The sequence below is a fragment of the Phodopus roborovskii genome, unplaced genomic scaffold (assembly GCF_943737965.1).
Source record: "Phodopus roborovskii unplaced genomic scaffold, PHOROB, whole genome shotgun sequence".
NCBI lineage: Eukaryota > Metazoa > Chordata > Mammalia > Rodentia > Cricetidae > Phodopus > Phodopus roborovskii.
In genome coordinates, this window is record NW_026125052.1 from 3,736,644 (window position 1) to 3,758,650 (window position 22,007).

At 37.6% G+C, this 22,007-nt stretch overlaps 1 protein-coding gene across 4 annotated transcripts in view; it reads left to right on the top strand.

The window, feature by feature from the left end:
- Nucleotides 1–22,007, top strand: part of Trim37 (tripartite motif containing 37) — a 125,694-nt gene that overhangs the window by 22,514 nt on the left and 81,173 nt on the right. For all 4 annotated transcript variants that reach the window (XM_051188690.1, XM_051188608.1, XM_051188858.1 and 1 more), the window contains exons 8-12: nt 1,968–2,035; nt 10,115–10,239; nt 14,865–14,915; nt 16,341–16,422; nt 18,603–18,679. In XM_051188690.1, coding sequence (XP_051044647.1) covers nt 1,968–2,035; nt 10,115–10,239; nt 14,865–14,915; nt 16,341–16,422; nt 18,603–18,679 — 403 coding nt within the window. The remainder of the gene's footprint in view (nt 1–1,967; nt 2,036–10,114; nt 10,240–14,864; nt 14,916–16,340; nt 16,423–18,602; nt 18,680–22,007) is intronic.

Below are 22,007 nucleotides of genomic sequence, written 5' to 3' on the forward strand. Positions count from 1 at the left end.
ACAAAACTTACAAATTCTAAACATTTCTGTACTTGCCCACTTAGGTGGAAGGAGAGAAGCTGACTCCCACAGTTGCCCTCTGACTGCCCATACATGCTGTGGCATGAATGGCTTCCACCTTTCATAATAAAAGAAATTTAAAATTTACCCCCTCCCCTTTTTTATACATGTTAGTGCAAGTGCCCAAAGAATCCAGAAGAGGGTCTTAGAGCCCCCTCCTGCCTCCACAAACTGGAGTTGTTAGTTATGAGCTGCTAGGAACCAAACTCTGGTCCTCTCCAAGAGCAGTACATGTTCTTAACCACTGAGCTCTCTTCTCCAGCTCCTCCACCTTATTTTTTTGAGATGGTATCTACCACTGAGCCTGGGATGCTGATCTGGGCATCCTGACTGATCACTGAGTTCCCAGGATCTACTTGTCCCTTCCCCCTTCTCCAGCCCCAGGTTACGGGCATGCTCTGCTGCTCTTGCCACATCTTAACGCTTGTGCAGCCCGTACTTTACTCACTGAGCCAGCTCCAAGGTCTCTTCTTGTCACAACTGAACAACTTCCTGAGTTAAGTAGTAATCTTTTCCAGTTAAATAATTGTCTTTGCCTTTGTGGTTTTTGAATTACTTTTTTGTTTTTGCTTTTGGAGACAATTCTTGTATTAAAGGCTTGTGCCCACCACTCCCTGTCTTTAATTATTATTATTTTTTTTTAATCATGAAAAGTTACTGTATTTTGTAGTTTTCCTTTCTCTTGGTTTATGGGATGACTTTGCCTTCCCCTCAGCACTCCTAACCCCAGACAGGGTTTCTCTGTACCTCTGGCTGTCTACTGGTTCTATAGACCAGGCTGGTCTCGAATTCACAGGGATCCGCCTACCTCTGAGTGCTGGGGTTAAAGGTATGGGCCACCACTGCTGCCTTTTATTCTTAAAACACAGACTTTTTGCTGTAAGGTAATATAAATAGCTTGCTAGTTTACTAACTACATCCCTCTTTTAAGCCAAAGTGAAATTTTGGGAAGAAATTTCAAATTAACTAACTGATGATGTTATTATGTCTGTCAAAAGGAACATCAGTCTAGAAAAGAAAATAACATGTTCCATTCAAAGCCACTCTCATTATGTTTATTTTCATTTATTTTGATGTACTATAGATTCAACCCAACACTGTCACTGTACATTTCTTATTTTTTATTTACTAAATTTAGATGTGTCTCCCATAGCTCAAATTAGCTATATAGACAAGTGTGACTTTGCATTCTTTTTGTTTGTTTTTTTGAAACACGGTTTTTTAGTGTATCCTCTGCTGTCCTAGAACTTGATCTGTAGATCAGGCTGGCCTCAGACTAACAGAGTTCCACCGGGGTTCTGGATCAAAGGCATGTGCTTTCCTGCTGATGATCTTGGATTCTTGATCCTTTTGTCCCCACCTTCTGAGTGCTTCTGAAGTTAGACATTTCATTTACTGGGTTTAACCTAGAGCTTTGCATGCTGGGAAAACATTCTGCCACACTCTAGCCCCAGCCCTGTAAATTTTTTAGGTAAATTTTGTAATCCTAAATTGCATTTTACCTAAAAGTAGGTTTGTCTCCATTGTTCTTTTTTAAACTAGCTTTTAAAAGTATTACATTCTGCTGAGCAGTGGGCACAAACTTTTAATCCTAGCATTCAGGAAGCAGAAGCAGGTGAATCTCTGTGAGTTCAAGGCCAGCCTCATCTACAGAGTGAGTTCCAGGACAACTGGGGTGTTCCACAGAGAAACCCTGCTGCAAAGAAAAAACAAACAAACAACAACAACAACAAAAACAAGCCAAAAAAATTATATTCAGCCTCTTAAAGTTCTAGGGAAGTCATTGGGGTAACTAATGAAGTTTGCTCAGGTGCAGTGGATCTCTCTTTACTGAGTATGCTCATAGGAAGTTATCTCATTCTTAAATTTGTAGTGAACCCGAATGTTGTTTTTCTCCTTTTAAACAGGTCAGAAGACGTCTCTTACTCAAGAAACAGAGCTGTTGGAATCTTTACTTCAGGAGGTAGAACATCAGGTGATGAAATACACTTGTTTATGTGCTGTTAAATGAGCATTAAACGTTAAATGGAATAAAATAGGCTTTGTTGGGTATATGGTGACAACTGTAATCTTTGGGAGGCTGAGGCAAAAGAACCATGAGTTCAAGGCCAGCCTAGGCTACATGGTACCTAGACTTCATCCAAAAAAAATAATGTATTTGCCAGCCAGTGCTGACCCATGCTTTTAATCCCAGCACTCGGGAGGCAGAGGTGGGCAGATCTCTGTGAGTTTGAGGCCAGCCTGGTCTAAAAAGCAAGGTCCAGGACAGGCCCCAAAGCTACACAGGCATTTGAATTAGTTGGTGATGGTGTTTGGGGAGGTTTAGGAGGTATGGCCTTAGTGGAGTAAGTGTGGGCTTTGAGGTTTAAAAATCTACTACTACCCACTCTCCACTCTCACCCCTATATTGCAGTTAAATAAGGATCAGGATAAACAAATAGACTGAATAGATGTTTATTCAGGGAGAAATAACTTACAACCTAGACAGATGAACACCAGCAAGTTCCACCGGATGCTCTCCTGTCCAAGTCCCACCAGCAAGAGAGCTTTCCCTGGCTCTTCCTCCGACCTCCTTCCACAGGTCACTTCTGCCCATGGCTCCACCCACAATGGGCATGGTCAGTGCCACAGAAGGAGACAAAGTAGATATCTCACTATAATTCCCCTTTTAGTCTAAAGAAAAGATTTAGGCTTGATACAAAACTATATACAGAACAGTGAATAACAAGTGTGCTCTAAGAAAAGGAAAATCGAGAACAAAATGACCTACATATCTAGTCCTAGGGTGATGGCATAACGGAGTTTACAGTAGAGTTGTCCTAAGCTGGAAAATGTAAGTCTAGTACCTAATATATCTAACTAGGAAGAGAGAATAATAGTTGTGATAGTTTAATCTTCAACCTCATCAAGACCTGAGAAGGAAAATGATACTAGGGTAGACAGGCAGTGCGGATGGGCAACTTCCAAAAGGTGCAGCAAGTACAGAAACAGCAAACCACCTGGACAGTCACCCTAGGTCTCACAGCAACATTGGTACACCCAGTTTTGGCTAAGGCCAAGAGAACTTGACAGACCTCAACAACAGCAGGGAGATAGAATGGCTGTCTTACTCTGACTTGGCAAGGTCCAGTCGTCTTCTATATTTGTCTCCTGCAAGCACATAGGACTGCATGTCCAAATCAGTGGTCAAGGTGGGGGCAGTTCTTTGCCCAACAGGCCATTAGCTGAGGCAAGAATGAACTCCAGCAGGAGCAACAACAGTGTCCAACATATTTTTGGGAAAGTGCACAGTGCTGTCAGGAGCAACAGTGTCTCATGTCAACGGAGTACTAATATTAAAACATTTAAATGCCATGTTCTGCATGTCTATGAAGTGATTGAAGATTAAGCATCTATATCTGACTAATCTCATAGGTACAGGAAAACATGAATGAAGATAATATGTAATACTCAGGAACTTAGCTAAAAAACTGATTGAAACTTCCCTGAGTAAAGCAGGAACAAATACCTAAACAATATAACTATGTACATATACATACAAATAAATCCCTAAAATAGAGGTAAAGTAGAAATGTCAAGACAAGAGGTAGAACTATAAAGGGCAGCATGATTAATATCCCAAGTTGTATCAATATACAAAATGTCTTGAATACAAGAAAAGTATGCATACATAGAATATGGCAAGAATAAATGTGCATAAATTGTATCAATATACGAAATGTCTTGAACATAAGAAAAAGTATACATACATAGAATATGGTAAAAATAATGTGCATAAAACATCATAAGTGGAAAGATTTCACACAATATAACAAAATATAAACTTAATTTTACATAGCTTACCACATAATAAGAATATATAACCAATGTAAGCTGTAAAATACTATTATCTCACTCTTACTCAAATTCACAAGAAAATAGGCTAATCTACCTATATCCCATCTAAGCCATACCTTTCCCAACCATACCCTATTCCTGTCCAAAAGATAAACCCGAGTGTAAGCATCACCTTCCATACCCAACCCTAAATAACTAAAACCAACCCAGAGAAGATGACTATTATCCCCAAATTCCAAGGGTAGGGAAAGTTATTTGCTCGGTCTTCTTTCTGCTTGTGTTCGGACGTGTGAGCAGTTTCCAGTTTCCAGCTCTAGTTGCCAGGCCTTCCTTCTGTCATGCTTTACTGTCATGTTAGTAATGAACTCTTCCCTCTTTGGAACTATAAATGCCAAAGGAAACCCTCCCTTTTATAAATTTCCTTGGCCATGGTGTTTTATAAAAGCACTTGAAAAAAAGCAATGCACAAGGGTGAGATACTCTACTATATCTTGTAAGGAGTAAGGTTTTTCCGCCCGCAGCCTGGTCTTGTCCCGCTGCCACGCCAGCCCCAAATAACATGCTGAGACTCTGTATTAGATATAATTCTGTTGGCCAGGTATTTGTTTCTTATCGGCTTGCTCTGTCTTAAGTATTAACCCATTTCTGCTGATCTATGTATTTCTCTTACCGGGGAGCCAGCCGGCATACTGATTTCTCCAGACTCTCCATCTTGACCCTCCTCCCTCCTTCCTATTTCCTCCTTGTCTCCTAGTCCCGCCTATCTTGCTTTCCTATTGGCCAACCAGTATGAGAAACATATACAGAATGACATCTCCCATCAATATCTTCTTAAAATGTCCCCCCTGCCCCCACCCTTCTGCTGGGGTAATGGGAGAGTAGGGGATAGAAACTCTGATATCAACAGATTTGTGTGCTGTATTGGAGATTTTTATAGATTAGATATTAGCTGATTCTCAAGATTTCTAAAGGTTTATGATGATGTGTCAAAATAGTACTTTTTTTTTTTTTTTTTTTTTTTAAGACTTGGAATTTACTATGTAGGCCAGGCTGGCTTCAAACTCTTCGAATCTGCCTGCCTCCACCTCTTGAGTTCTGGGAATTAAAAGTATGTACCACCATGCCTAGCTAGAACTATTTTTTGTTGGGAATAACTCATAGACATTTGCAAATTTATAAAAGGTAAAATTTCTCCATGTGATTTAAGTGGTATCTTTAAGGTAGATGGTTATTGCCATTTACCTAAATATATTGATTTTTTTCTCTTAAAATTTAGCATTAAGGAAATACCTGTAGTGTTTCAGATAATAGGTGGTATTTTAGATTTAAAAATTACTTTATTTTAAATTATGTGTAAATGTGCAAGTGCCTGCTGAGGTGAGAGGGCATCAGATCCCCTGCTGTACTTAGAGGTAGTTGTGAGCCACCCAGTGTAGGTGCTAACAGCTTTACTTTGGACTTCTGCAAGAGCAGTACACACTTTTTAACTGATGAGCCAACTCTCCAGCCCCATTTTAAATGTTTGGGATATAGCGAACAAAATGGCAAAAAAAAAAAAAAAATCTTTGCTTATCAAATTTATTGGAGGCAATTAATAAACATAATAGAGTAAATAAAACTTATCTCATAAATACATTCACTTGTCTTGAATTTTTTTATTTTATTTTTTTGAAGGTTTTATTTTAAACATACGTTATGTGTTGGGTATATGTTTGAGTGCTGGCATGCACTTAACCAGTGTGTACAGAAGTGAAGGGTGGTATGGCTTTGGGATGGATTTGGTGCTCTTCCATCACTGATTCTGATAGTTGGACTGGGTCACTGTGGTAAGCATCTTACTGGTGAGCCAGCTCACTGGCCTAAAAATGCTTGTGTTTCCTGTGTGCCCTTTATGCAGCTACCTCCTAAGGTGCTTCTCTTTTGGAGATTTTCTTTTCTTGTGTTGAATCTTTTATTTCCTGGTTTCCACTTCCAGCAGCTTGCCAGGGTAGCTAGTCAAAATTGACTTTGTATTTATTGCATGTCTGAAAATATTTTCATTTTGTCTTTATACTTGACAGTTTGACTAGTAGGGTTTACTAAATGCATATTTCTTTAGTACTCTTTCTTCTCAGGACTCTCATTCTTGTTTGTTTGAGACAGGGTCTTGACACATACTTACCCCATGCTCTCTTGGAACTTCCTATGTAGAGCAGAACAGTCTACCTCTCATGAACACTTTGACTCAGCCTTCCAAGTGCTAGAATCATAGGAGTGTGTCCCACAACCAGCATAGTAGTTCAGAGACTGTTTTTTTTTTTATCACTGACAAAGAATTAACTGACAGCCTTCTGCTGGAGTAATAGGGGAGTGTTTGACCAGCTGCAGTGAACTGAGAGTTTGACGATTTATGTGTTTTGTTTTTAAACAGCTTTTTAACCATAATACATGCGTTGAAAGTATATGATTTGATATGTTTGACAAATGTGTACATTTTTAAAACCATCACTCTTGTCACAATGATGATCATACACATTTATTTTTGTACATCTTTGTATTTTGTTCATCTACCCTTCTCTCCATGTACCTTCCAATTTGGTTTCTATCATAAATTGACATTTTCTATAATTATATACAAATGGACGTTCATATACTCATTTTTTTGGGTTTCATTCATGGCACTGAATACATCAATAATTTTTTTTTATTTTTATTGCTTAGTGTTCACTTTATGTAGGCATCACATTTGCTTTTCCATTCAACTGATTGTTTGGGGCTGTTATATCTTGAGTGACTATGATCATTCTTGTACAGATCTTTCCATGGATATATATTTCTCTTGTTAGGTCCACTTAATACAGATGGCTGAATCAAATGGTAGATGTCTAAAAATTTTTTTAATTAAAAATAACTTAAAAAAATTTTTTTTTGTCTTTAATTATGTGTATGTAGTATTGCGTAGGGGGTGGTACATGCAGAGTCCTGAAGGGATTGGGTTCTTCTGGAACCAGAGCTTCAGGTGGTTTTGGGTGCTGGGAACTGAAATCTGGTCCTTTGCAAGAATAGTATATGCTGGTAGTTGTACTATTAAGTACAGCCCTTATTTTTTAAGTAATTGCAGTCTTCTTATTTAAAGTTGCCCATTTTGCATTCCTTCCAGTATTGTTCGAATTACTTTGTAATACTGTTAGCACATGGAATAAGTCGTCTTAATTTTAGTTGTTGTCGTGAGAGTATCTAACTATGACTGTAATTTCTGTTTGCTTGTAACTAATGATGTTGAGAATCTTTTCTTATGCTTACTTGCCATCCATATTTGTTGAAGTTTTCTTCAAATCTTTTGCCTATAATTTTACTGAGTTTTTCTTTTGTTTGTTTTGTTAGGATTTTTGTAATTCTTTATTGTTTGTCTTAGCTAGGATTATGCTAACCTTCTGTTAATTTGAAAAAACTATCTGAGAGAAAGAAAGGCTTATTTCACAATGTTTCAGAAGGCTTGGCCTGGTGCCCATGTTGCTCTGGGGGCTATAGCAAGGCAGTATGTCTACCGTGGTGCAAGAAACCTATTTAATTTGTAGCAATTGAGAATGAAGAAAATGGTGAGAGTTCTAACATGGCTTCAAGACATGATGTATCTTTGATGTACCATTGGGCTTCACATCTGCTTTTTGTTTGTTTTTAAGATTTATTTATTTTTATGTACATTGGGGTTTTGCCTGCTTATATGTCTGTGTGAGGGTGTCAGATTGCCTGAACTAGAGTTACAGACAGGTATGAGCTGCCATGAGGGTGCTGGGAATTGAACCCAGGTCTTCTGGAAGAGCAGCCAGTGTTCTTAACCCCTGAGCTATCTCTCCAGGCCCAGGCTTCACCTCTTAAATGTTCTGCCACCTCCAGCAGGTTGATGACAGTCTGTAGCATCTGGCCCTTGGGTAAGTAAGTTGATGTCATCCATGGAGATGCCATGACAGAATCCCAGTGAGTGGGATCTTTGAACCACAGAAAATAATCTTGTCATAATTCTGGATTCTGACAGTTCAAGGCTAAAGTGCTAGCAGATTTCATTTTTCCTGAGGTCTTTTGCCTTGGCCTATGAATAATCGTCCTTTCACTGTGTTCTCACAGGGACGTTTATGTGCTGAGAACTCTGGTTGCTCGTTTTCACTTAATGAACGCATCTTCAAATACAGTTGAGAACTAGAGATTTGGGGCTATATCATATAAAATTGTAGATGAAAGATATGATTCAGCCCACAATAATACATAGTTTTACAAAGCTGTCTCATGATTTTTATAGCTAGTTGAAACAAACAGTAGTAGATATTATTCTAAATTGTAGTGTAAAGTGCTATAACTTCAGGCTGATTTTGTTGAATTTTAAATCCATAGTCTTTTAACCGGCGTACATACTTTACTACATCAGATTTCTCATTCCTTTTTTATAAAGGATTTACTTTTTATGTTATGTATGTCTGAGTGCCTGCATGTGCCAGAAGAGGAGGTAAAATCCACTAAAGGGATGTTATAAGCTGTTGTAAGTTACCATGTGGGTGCTGGGAATCAGACCCAGGTCTCTTCAAGATTGCTCTTAACTGCTGAGACATCTCTCCAGCTCCAGATTTTTCACTCTTTATCTCTGATTTAATTTAATATATCAAGAACTGATAAGATTGTGTGTGATATCAGCTTTTCTATTGGCCATATATAATTAGAAATGCTTGTTGTTAAAGAAGTATCTGCTCATTAATATAGTTTAACTGTATCAGTGTGAAAATATATTTGTGGTTGCTTATTTTTACTTAACCCTAAAGTAGGGAAAAGATTAAAATTCCATAAATTTAATTGTTATGAAATGGAACCAAACCTAGATTGTGCAAAGTTTCTTAATTTTTCAAACCCATTTTGAAATTTAATTCTTTTCTTTACATTCATTTTATATGTATGTGAGAATTTCTTGTGTATGTACCACATGTGTGCCTGATGCTCAAGGAGCCCAAAGAGAGCGTCAGATCACCTGTAACTGGAGTAATAGAAAATTGTCAACCACCTTGTAGGTTCTGGGAACTGAACCTGGATCCTCTGTAAGAGCAATAGATGCTCTTATCCACAGAATCATCTCTCCAGTCCCTATTTTTAAATATTTTGAGGTAGTCTCATGTAAGCACAGGTGGATTTCAGTTTCCTGATGTAACTGAAGGATGACCTTGCATTTCTAATCCTTTATATACCTTCCAAGTGCTGGGATTGCTGCAAGTATGTGTTCATAGAGTCAAGTTTTCTGCTCAGTTGTAGGTTGAATCTAGGACTTCTTGCATGCTAGGCAAGCACTATTACCAGCTCAGTTATATCCCTACTCCTGAAATTTATTCTTTTTTTTTTTTCCTTTGGTTTTTCAAGACAGTGTTTCTCTGAGTAACAGTCCTGATTGTCCTAGAATCTGCATTGTAGACCAGGCTGGTACAGAGATCTGCCTGCCTCTGCCTCCTGAGTACTGAGATTAAAGACATGTAACCAGATTAGTTTGTAGTTATCCACAATTTTTTAAATGTTACTTTGAATACACTTCAATTAAAATATATTTAATTAAATTATACTATAATTAAATATAATCACCCCTTTTCCTTTGCTTCTTCCAACCCCTCCATGTCTCTTTCCTTCTACTCCCTCCAAGCTTCTCTCACATTGCTAACTGCATTTTCTTTATCCTTGTTTCATTCATGTATGTGTGTACACAAATATATAAACACACTTTGTTGAGTACATTTTTGTTGTTTATGTGTATGACTTCAGGGTTGAACTTTGTATTGAATAACCATTTAGGAGGCTTATTCCTTGGAGATGATAATTCTCCTTCTCAACAGTCATTATTTGCCTGGCTGGTCTGAAACTGACTATGTAGATTAGGCCAGCCTTGAACTCACAGATCTGCTTGTCTTCCAAGGAATAAGATTAAAGGTATGTACCACCACACTTGGCCTCTATTTTTCTTAATTAAAATTATGTTATTTATTTTGAGACAAGGTTTCAATGTGTAGCCCTGGCTGACCTGGATCTTGTAGATCAGACTGGCCTGAGACTGCTGTGTAGTCCAGTCTGACATAAAATTCAATGAAATCTTCCTCCTTCTGCATCCCAAATTCTGGAATTAACTACCACACCCAGGCTTTTTCATTAAAGTTTTTGAAGTGCCATTGAATGCTAGTTTTGGTGATTTAGGTACTGTTTTTTCCTCACACAGTTACGGTCTTGCAGTAAGAGTGAGCTGATATCTAAGAGCTCAGAGATCCTAATGATGTTTCAGCAAGTTCACCGGAAACCCATGGCATCCTTTGTTACCACACCTGTTCCACCAGACTTCACCAGGTATAACAATTTTATTTCCATTTTAAGTTTGTATACCTGAGTAAGTTATTTTCCTTTCTTTGCAGTTTTCTTTTTTAATTAAGCAGGTCAAATGTAGATTTATCAAGGAAACATGAAAAAATAATCTGGAGAATGGATTGGGCTCCAAGAGATACTAAATAAGCTATTTTTCTTAACTCATTTTGTTTTAAGACATGATCTCATGTAGCCAAGGGTAGTCTTCATTAAACTCACTGGGTAACTGAGACTGGACTTGAACTCCTGATATGCCTGCCTCCACCTCCCAAGTGTTGGGATTACAGGTGTGTAACATTACTATCTAACCATCTCCTTTTAAGGTACTATAATAATTACAGTAATATAATCTGGTAAACTTGTAAATCTGTTCTCAAAAAATATGATAGGCCTTTGAGATGGCTCAGTGGGTAAAGACTCTTGTACTACTATATATAGCCTGAATTTGATTTATCAGAGCCTACTTCTGGAAGGAGAGAACATAATTTAAGAATGTGATGGTCTCATACTCTTGGTTGAAAAAGGAAAATGAAAGGGAGTTAGAAATATTTTTCTTTAATTAGAGCTCCATTATCCATAGAAAACAATTGCTCTTCCTCACTTCATTCGTGTCTAGTCTTCCTTTCTTCTGTGTGAGGTAGGAAGTGGTTCCTGAATGCTGTGGTGCTTTTGAGGTCCAGAGGACAGCTTGTGGAGTCTGTTCTCTCTTGACCATTTGGATCTAAGGAACTGAATTCCAGTAGGTCCTACTCACTCTTTTATATACCTTTCAGATTAATGTGTATCTTGTTAATCAAAACGTAGAAGTAGATAGACTACCAAAAAAATCTGAAGGTGACATAGTATCTACAGATTTTAAAAGAAGTGGGAGAAAGCAATTAATAGAAAAAATTTGTGATCTTGGTACTTGTTTTGATTTTTCAGATTGGGTTGAATCTTCAAATTATGCTCAATAGCATATGTAGAGTCATACTGTGTCATTACACTATTAAAAATTATTTTTTATTACCTCAGGGACAAGGTCTTACTGTGTAGCCTTAGTGGGCCAGGAACTTGTTATGTAGAATAGTCTAGTCTGTCTCTGCCTTTTAGGAGCTGGGATTAAATGTGTGTACTACACCCAGCTTTCTTTTTTTGTTGTTTATTTGTTTGTTTGTATGTATGTATGTATGTATGTATTTATTTTGAGGTGGGTCTCTCTGCCTAGCTCTGGCTATCCTCAAACTCACTCTATTTACCAGACTGGCCTCAAACTCAACAAAGACCCTGTACTTCTGAGTGCTGGGATTCAAGGTATGCACCACCACCTCTGGGCTAAGTAGTTCTTACCAGTGTAACGATCATTTGAGATTCTTTTAAAAATTGTCAGGCTAGCAGGTGGTGGCTAACCTGGTCTTCAGAGTGAGTTCCAGAATATCCAGGGCTACTCAGAAACCTGTCTGAATTAAAAAAAGAAGAAAAAAAAAATTCCAGGGAGGAGAGATGGCTGAGCGGTTAAGAGAGCAGTATGTTCATCCAGAAGACCCTAGTTGAGTTCCCTACATCATGTCAGGCAGTTCATAGCTTCTTATGATGCCAATCTCAAGGGAGCAGATGCCTCTGGCCTCTGAGGCTACTTGCATATGTCTATATAGACCCAGACACAGTGTACATAGAATTTTAAATGCTGTCAATTTAGGGCTGGAGAGGTGGCTCAGTGGTAAGAGCATTGGCTGTTTTTCCAGTGGACCCTGGTTCAATTCCCACTATTATTAACATGGCAGCTCACAATTGTCTATATAACTCTAGTTTCAGGGGATCTGATACCTTTACACCAATGCACATAAAATAAAGTTGAATAAATTGTTCTTGAAGAAAAAGTTGCCAATTTAAAAAATTGTCAATAATTGACCATCACTGAGATTATTGGACATGTAGTGTGTGTGTGTGTGTGTGTGTGTGTGTGAGAGAGAGAGAGAGAGAGAGAGAGAGAGAGAGAGAGAGAGAGAGAGAGCCCATTTGGCTTAGCCAACAGAAATTTATGTTCTCATTGTTTTGAACGCAAAAAATTCAAGATAATAATGCAAGCAAGCTTCTGTGAGTCCTCTTAAATTACAGACAGCTGCCTTGGCCTTTTTTTCCCATGACATTTTCTCTGTTCATGCAAGGAAAGAGAAGAGTATGTGGTGCCTTTAATTCTTTTGTGCATACCAATTTTCTTGGATTAAGACACTGCTTTTATGACTTTGCCTAGTTATCCACAATTACTTCACTTGATGTCATTCTGCAATATAGGATAACAACATAGCATGTACAAATGGGCATTTGAAGGGTTCTTTTGTTGTCCCTTTGTTTTGGTCTCATGTTGCTCATGGTTGGCCTCAAAACTCACTACCTCTCCAGTGCTTTATTTGTGTGACAGTATATTGAGCTTAGGGCTTCCCAAATGCTAGGGGAATACTCTACAACCAGGCTACATTTCCAGTCCTTCGAAAATGTGTCTTAAACATCTCAAGTAAAATCCTAGTGCAGTTTGGGAACCATTGGCAGGTAAATCCTCATGCTGTTATTACTTTGGGCAATTCACCAAGCAAGTAACAATGCTTTCCAGCATTATAATTAAATGTTTAACTTTTTTTGCTCGAGAATTGTTTTCTTTCTCTCTAGTAATACATTGCAGCACTCAGGAGGCAGAGGCAGGCGGATCTCTGTGAGTTGGTCCTGGATGGTAAAAGGAAGCTGAGTAAGCCGTGGAGAGCAAGGCAATTAAGCAGCACTAATCCATGGCCTCTGCTTTACTCCTGCCTTCCAGGGTTCTGCCCCGAGTTTCTGCCTTGACTTTCCTCAGAGATGGAGTACAGTTGTAAGCTAAATTAAACTCTTCCTTTCCTGAGCTGCTTTTGTTCATAATGTTTATCACAACAATAGAAATCAGTAAGGCATGTAGAAATATCATGATAACCTGGGATAGACAGATGAATTTCCTGTGCTCTGAATTTGACTTATAGCAAAAACAACACATGTCATTGCAGTAAGCACATAGCAAAAGAAACAGCATGTAAGCCGGGTTGCAGTGGTGCACACCTTCAATTCCAACACCTGGGAGGCAGAGGCAGGCAGAACTCTGTGAGTTTGAGGCCAGCCTGGTCTACAGAGTGAGTTCCAGAACACTGGGTGTACACAGAGAAATCCTATCTTGAAAAATCCAAAAAAAAAAAAAAAAAAAGTAGCATATAGATCAGACATCAGGATTGGTTGAAGTTTTTACATTTTGTATTTTGGAGGATATAATGAATTGGTGGATAAATTGACCAATATTACATGGTTATATATTATCTCGGGTGATAGCCAAAAACATACTACTTTTGGTTGAAATTTGAAGACTATTTTGAGAGGATCCCTTTAGAGTTCTCATTAAGTTTACAATCTCTTAAAAAGTTTTCCAGGTGCTGATTGGCTTTTGTCTGTTAAGTGATAGGGTAAGTATATAATTAGGAAACATTAGAACAGTCCTATGGGTATTTGACTTTTTATGAAAAAGTAGTCAGAATTCATCAGGCACAAAGGTGTAGAGGTGAGTCATGTGAGTCTTCAAAGAAGTGGCAACCACTGACTAGGAATCTGATAGGAATGCTTGACAAGGTCAATTTGGATAGAAACTCTATGTGCAACAATTGTAGGGCAAAGTACATCTTCCTACTCTAGGAAATATGTGGTCTATTTGGATAAATTTGTTGTTTCCTTTTTTCTTTTTTGAGATCCAGCCTTACCTAGCTTAGGGTAGCCTCAAACATGTTATTTAGCTGAGGCTAGACTTGAACTTGTGATTCTTCTGCCTCTATCTTCTGTGAGCTAAATGCATAGTTGCCATATCAGCTTATTTATATAAGTTTTAGAGTATTTTTCATTTGTACTAAACATGTTTACCTAGCAAATCACAAATTACTGTAGGTATGGTCTATTACTGAAGGTCTGGTGAAAATTATTTTCAGTTTATTTTGTTCAATTTATAATCATACCCAAATTATGAAAACATACATAATATTGTGTATAGTACAGCTTTATGTTAAATGGTCTTTTAATGATAGTGCCACAAACTATCCATATGATCGATCTAAGGGTAGTTGGCAGCAAGATATGTTATCCTTTAGCTTATCCTGTGCTTAGAATTTTGTTCTCTTTGGGGAAGAGAATATGCTTTTTAAGCGGCTTGATTTCATCTTACCTTGCCAAGAATGTGTTACTTGCTAACCTATATCAGTTATCTCCTCAGTTACATATTTTAATCCTATAAAAGTATAGGAGAGTTGGGGCCATAACGTAGTGATAGAGTGCTTGTCTAGCATGTTTGAGGGTCCCAACAACTAACTATACAAAATAACCAAAGTGTATGGGGTATTTGCTAGTAAATAACCTTGAAGTAAGTGTTTGGTGTATCTCTATTCTAATTATAAACTTACTGTGGTTTATGGATTCCTTTGATTTAATGCTGTACTTATAAAATATTTCCAAATTTTATAGGTACTACTGTCAAGTTTTCAAGATAATACCAAGGAACTTGTTTTGTTTATTAACTAAATGAAAATTGTAAGTTAAGGTAATTGATTTTTTTTCTTTTCGTTTGTTTTTAGTGAATTGGTACCATCTTATGATTCAGCTACTTTTGTATTAGAGAACTTCAGGTAAGAACTCCTTTTTCTTTTTTCTTTCTTTGGTGTGTGTGTGTGCTTGGTGTGTTCAAAACTAAGAGCCAAGATGGTCGTATTCTGTGGTAGAAGCTAACTAATGAAGTCGTTAACTAAAGTTTACTGTTAGAAGCAGAGCTGATCTGGAGTGTGTATGCCAAGCTTCATTTCTCATTTCAAAGGGCAGAATTGTTTGGATTTCGAGTTTAAAATGTTTGCATATAAGCAGAGCAGTGGTGGCACACACCTTTATTCCAGCACTCAGGAGGCAGAGGCAGGGAGACCTATGTGAGTTACAGGACAGGCTCCAAAGCTACACAAAGAAACTCTGTCTTGAATAAACTTAAAAAAAAAAAAATGTTTGCACGTAGATAGAGCTAGATGTGGTGGTATACACCTTTAATCCTAGTACTCCAGAGGCAGTCACATCTCTGTGTTTGAGGGTACTCTGGTCTATAGAAGTTTAGTTCCAGGACAACCAGGGCTACACAGAGAAATGCTGTTTCAAAAAACAGGCAAAAAGTGAGCATAGATAATGAAATATCTTGGTTATGTAAGATTTAATCTATAGCAAATGTATTTATTTCTGTTTCATGTATTTATTATAACACATAACCTAAAGGCAATTTCATACAGTGTCTTCAGTGACTCTGCATAAAGTTAGGCATACATTTTCTCCTCCTTGGTGATCTCTTTGTTGAATCTTAAAAAGTTGTGGTTTTTGTTTTTGTTTTTGAGATGAGATTTCTTTGTATATCCCTGACTGTCCTGAAACTCACTCTGTAGAAAAGGCTGGCCTAGAACTCAGAGATCTGCCTGTCTCTGCCTCCTAAGGGCTGGGATTGAAGGTATGTGCACCTTAATTATTTTTAATTTTAATTTAATTTGATTTGATGTGTATGGGTGTTTGTCTCTGTGTTTGTATGTGCAGCATGGAGAGTCTTGGTGCCTTGGAGGCCAGAAGAGGTGGTCAGTTTTCATTTGTTTAACCCTTTTTGGTGCCTAATGTTGAGCTAGGACTGTATACATACTAATCACATTTTGTACCATTAACTTATTCCTTCATGGTTTGGTTTTGAAATAGTAAGGAATGCTTACTAAAGTAGAATTAAATTTGGAATAGTTAGTGATACTCTATTTTCCATTAAATGGCATAGTTTTTGAGTTTTTTGTTATGCTTAAATGCAACTCTGTATTGCTTTGGAGACTGTCCTGGAACTAGCTCTGTAGAGCAGAATAGCCTTGAACTCACAGAGATCTGCCTGCCTCTGCCTCCCGAGTGCTGGGATAAAGGTATGTGCCACCTTTTGTTGTTCAGATTTTTTTTACATGTTAGCTCAAGTTGGTTTTGGTTTTGCTTGTGGCCATTTCATAATAGTTTTGATGTTGGAATTTTTTTTTTTTTCCTTTTCTTTTCTTTAGCACTTTGCGCCAGAGAGCAGATCCTGTTTACAGCCCACCTCTTCAAGTTTCAGGACTTTGCTGGAGGTTAAAAGTTTACCCAGTAAGTTTTCCATATTTCTAAATTTTCAACTCAATTTTGAACTTTTCTTTAGTGTTTTGAAGTTTACTAGCTTACTTAATAAAGGAGTATCTCTTATGCCATTTATTACTAAACTTGTAAAAATATGTGTTACACATGAATGTATATGCTCCAACATCACTAAACTTTATTTCTGGTTTATAGGGAGGTAAATATGTTTAGAAGACAGTTTTAGGAGCTGGAGACATGGATCAGGAGATAAGAGCAGTGTTCCTCTAAGAGAGGACCAAGGTTTGATTCCAAGTAACTCCAGTTTGAAGGAACTTTTAAGTTTTAGGAGTTTCCTGAGATTTAAAAGTTTTGTTTGAGTCTTAGGATTTTTTTTTTTATAACAGCTCTGGTTGTCTTGGAGTTGTCTTTGTAAACTAGGCTGGCCTCGAACTCACAGAGATCTGTCTGCCTCTGCTTCATGAGTGCTGGGATTAACGGTGTGTTCTAGCACCACCTGGCTGAGTTTTAAGAACTTTAATAAAGCTCTCCAGGGTGCAATGTTTCAATTTGGAGGACATGTCTTTAATTCAAACATTCTGGAGGCAGAGAAGAGACAGGTAGATTTTTGAGTTTGAGATCAATTTGGTCCATGTGTGAGTTTAGGGCCATCCAGGACTAAACAATGAGACCCCCATCTCAAAACAAACAAGAAACAGAGGCAGAATTTTGAGTTTGAGTAAAGGCTGAGCCTTATATAGTGAACTCCATGCTAGCCTCCACTAGCCCATGAAATCCTGTCTCAAAACACTAAATAAACCTGGAAATGCTCACCTTTAAATAAGCCTCTGTTAGGTCCTGTTCTACACTCTGTTTCTCTGAATTTGACTCCTGTAACACATAAGTGGAATGAATCATGTAGTAATTTACTATTGGCTGGCTCAGCATAATGAACATAATGTCCTGGCTGTTCATCTTTTATTGATTATTGATGATTCATTTTGTAGTATAGAATTTTCATTGATTGATAAGATGATAATACCACACTATATGTATATTTCATATTTTGTTCACTGACTTTTTCCCCCCTCTGTGCTATCTTTCTACTCCCCTTCCGTTTTTCTTGAGATGGTCTTACTGTATTATATCTCTGGCTACCTTCACCACTTGGCTGCTGTAAATAGTTCTGCTGTTAACACAGATGACACTCATCTTTTAAGAGGCCCTTTTCAGTTTTTCGTGTAGATAAATATTCAGAAGTGGAATTACTGGGTCATAGAGTAATTCTGGTTTTACTTTTGAAGGATTCAGCATTTGGTATCATTTGCATATTAATATCAACAGTGCAGGAATGTTTCATTCTCTTCATGGACGTGCTATCTCTACATTTTTAAAGTGACTATCCTAATACTAGTGAGGTCATATTCATTATGGTTTTAGTTAACATGTCTTTCACTAATTAGTGATGTGGGGCATATATGCATGTGTGTGTGTTCACATCTTTTGCCCACTTTTAGTCATGTTTATTTCTTTTCCCTGTTAAGCTGTAGTAGTTCTATTTATTCTGGATATCATCCACTTATTTTAAAAATTCCTGTTTGAATGTGGGAATGTAGCACAATGGCAGAGTACTTCCTTGGTATTCATGAGGCTCTCCTTTTGATACCTGGTGTACCCATTTCACTCACTGCTAGTAAAAATAAGTAGTCATTTGCCTGTTCTCATTGAGTTTTTGTTCTTAAGGTTGGTTTGTAAAGAGTCTATAGATGTTAAAATTTTTATTATAGTTTTTGATAGTTTCCTAATTTGTAAATGTGGATATTTTTCCTTTTTTTTTTGTTTTTTTTCTTCAAGGCAGGGTTTCTCTTTTGTAGTTGTAGTTCTGTTTGTCCTGGGACTTGCACTGTAGACCAGGCTGGCCTCAAACTCACAAAAATCTTCCTGCCTGTGCCTCCTGAGTGCTGGGATGAAAGGCATGTGCCAAAACTGCCCAGGTATATTTTTCCTTTTTTAATGTATAAAAGTTTAAAATTGAAATGTACTAACATAACATCTGGGGTGTTTTAATTTTTTTATTGGTTTTTAAACTTAGATATATTTCTCAACCCAACTATTAGACATTAGTTTGCATTTGTTGGCTTCATTGTTGCTTAAAGTTTTTATACTGGAGTTGATATGTAGATTGTTTTGCATAACCTCTTTTCTTTTTTTAGGATGGAAATGGAGTTGTACGAGGCTATTACTTATCTGTATTTCTGGAACTATCAGCTGGCTTACCTGAAACTTCCAAGTAAGCGATTTTTGTTTGTTTGTTGGTTTGGTTTGGTTTTTGGAGACAGGGTTTCTTTGTGTAGCTCAGGCTGTCCTGGAACTCTCAGAGATCCTTCTGCCTCTGCCTCCCAAGGGCTGGGATTCAAGGCATATGCCAGTAATGCCTGGCCAAATAAATTATTTAATTAACTACTTTAATACAAACTTACATGCTTCGTGTCTTGCTTAGGGTTTCTGTTGCTGCAGTGAAACACCATGACCAAAAAGCAAATTGGGGAAAAAAGGATTTATTCACTTTACACTTCTCTTCAGTGAAATACATTTATATTAATTATGAAGGAAGTTTGGACAGGAACTCAAATGGGGATGATTGTTACTTCCTGGCTTGCTTCACACGGCTTGTTTTGCCTGCTTTCTTATAGAACCCAGAACCACCAGTCCAGGATTGGCACTACCCACAATGGGCTGGATCCTCCCCCATTGATCACTAATTAAGAAAATGTCTTACAGCTGGATCTTATGGAGGCATTTTTTCAATTGAAGCTCCTCCATCTCTGATGACTCTAGCTGTGTCAAGTTGAATAAAATCAGCTGGTACAACTGACTCCTTATCTATTTGACACACAAAAATACTTCACTATTAAGCCACAACCCTTCCTTATTCTTCCTCTAGATCTTACATTAAAAACAAAACAAACAACAAAAATAAACATAAATAACTTTAAAAGTTTCACAGTCTTTACAAATTCAAACATTAAAATTTCAGTCCCTTTAAAATAGCCAATCTCGGGCTAGAGAGATGGCTCAGTGGTTAAGAGATCTGGCTGACATTCCAGAGGACCCAGGTTTAATTCCCAGCACATCTGTCTGTAACTCCACTTCCAGGGCTTCTGACACCTTTACACAGACCTTCATACAGGCAAAACACTAGTGTATATAAATTAAAAACAAATTTAAAAATAGCCAATCTCTTTTAAAATCCAAAGTCTTTTTAAAATTCAGTCTCACAGTCAAAGCAAAACCAACCCTCCAACTGTCCAGTGTCTGAGATCCAATCCACTCTTCTGAATTACTTAGGGAAGCGGCTTCTGACACCTTTACACAGACCTTCATACAGGCAAAACACTAGTGTATATAAATTAAAAACAAATTTAAAAATAGCCAATCTCTTTTAAAATCCAAAGTCTTTTTAAAATTCAGTCTCACAGTCAAAGCAAAACCAACCCTCCAACTGTCCAGTGTCTGAGATCCAATCCACTCTTCTGAATTACTTAGGGAAGCCTGATTTTTCCTTTTTCTTTTGATCTCTGGTCTAAGCATATTTCCCTAACATGTCAGGTATTACCTTACTCTTTTTTCTAATGCCCCTGGGGTCTCCATCATGTAGCTGGCTTCTCAGCCTGCTTAAACAACATGGCTTTTTCTATTTTTTCTTCTCCAGCCATCTCCTCCAGATAGCTGCTGAGATTTATAGCTTGCTGCTCTGGACTTTTCTTTTAAACACTAATAAAATTGTCTGAAAATTGTCTGAAAGTTTAAAAAAATACATACACACACACACACACACTTTAGTGGTTTTTTGAATAAGTTCAGAGTTCTACAACTGTTAACTATCATTGACACCTAATTTCAGAACATCATTTCCTCATAAAAATACCCTTTGGGCCTGGTGAGACAGCTCAGTAAAGTACTCCCTGAGTCTGATCCCTAGAACTTCGTAGGGAAACTCGTCTTGATGGTACATGCTTGCATCTTAGTCCTGGAGCAGTGGGGATCAGAGGATCCCTTGGGCTTTCTGGGTAGCTGCCTAGCCTGATGTGTGCTTTAGAGCCATAAGAGATCTTGTCTCAAAAAAGATAGACAGTGCTTCAAACCCATGTCCAATAGCCTCCGATAGTCACCAACTTGTATTGTGTTTAGGAGTGTAGAAGTTATCATTTTAAAAGTGGCTTCATATAATATTTTCTTTGATATACCAAAACTAAGCCAATACTAGTATGTCTTTATTTTTTAAATTAGTATTAATGGCTAGGTTTTTTTAGTCTTAATGTTTTTTATTTGCATATATTAGTAATACATAATGGATTAAATTGTGGCTCTTTTTTTTTTTTTTTTTGTCAGTGTTTTACTCTTAGCTGGCCTGGAGCTTGCTATGTAGACCAGACTAGCTGTGAACTGAGTGCAGGAAGTAAACCAGGCTCATTTTTCCCCCTTTTTGGTTGCATGTGTATGAGTGTTTTACTATATGTATGTCTGTTTATCATTTGCATTACTGGTGACTGCAGAAGCAAGAGGACGGCATTGAATTCCCTGAAACTGGAGTTACAGATGGTTGTGAGCTACCATGTGGGCGCTGAGCATTGAACCCACATTTTCTCCTGAAGAGGAGCAAATGATTTTAGCTTCCAAACCATTGCTTCAGGGTCTGACTAGGTAGACCTGGCTGGCCTTATACTCATAGATCCACTTACCTCTGTCTCCTTTAGTGCTGGGATTTAAGGCATGCACCACTATGTCCAACTTAATTATGGCATTTTCATGTTTAAATATGATGTAATTTTATCATATTCACTTTCTATTAGAGTATGTAGCTTCTACATGATATAATTATATCATATTCTCTGAGTCCCTTGATTCCAAGTAGTCCCCATTTTATTTTCATGTCCTTTTTCTGTTTATAGCCCAGTGACTTACAGCTAGGACTGTTTTTAGGGTTAGGGTTGGGGTTAGGGTTAGGGTTGGGGTGGCATGTTCTTTATAGAAGTATGAGCACCACTGGATAAATTCTCTTCCTTACCCTGTGACCATTAACTTCCTATAGATCATCTGGGAGGGTGGAGCTTTATGAGACAGGCACTTTATTTCTTCTGAGTAACCCAAGATGTCCTGAACTCATGATCCTCCTAGCTCAGCTTTCTGATGATGCAGTTATAGGTGTATGACACTATATCTGGCTCTATTACATATTTTTTTTTGTGTGTGTTTCACACTAGTACATTTACTAGATATTTTTTACACGGGTTGATAATGGAACATCTGATTACAGCTAAAAATGAATTAGTAGTGATAAAATACAAACCTTCTGTTGTGCTATTACTTGAAACATTTTTCTGGATGAAATAGCTAGTGAAAGCAGTTTTCCCGAGAAAAGAAACACTCAAATTGGCTTTGTGATTGTTCCTTAAAGCCACAAGAGTTTTGGGGTGCAACATATGATGGAGGAAGTGAGGTAAAATGATGTAGGACTCCATATTTGGCAGAGTAACTGAAAGTCCAGGCAACCAACAAAGTAAGGGCACATTGTGTAGAATACAGAAATGACAGGGCTCTAGACATTGGGTAGGATA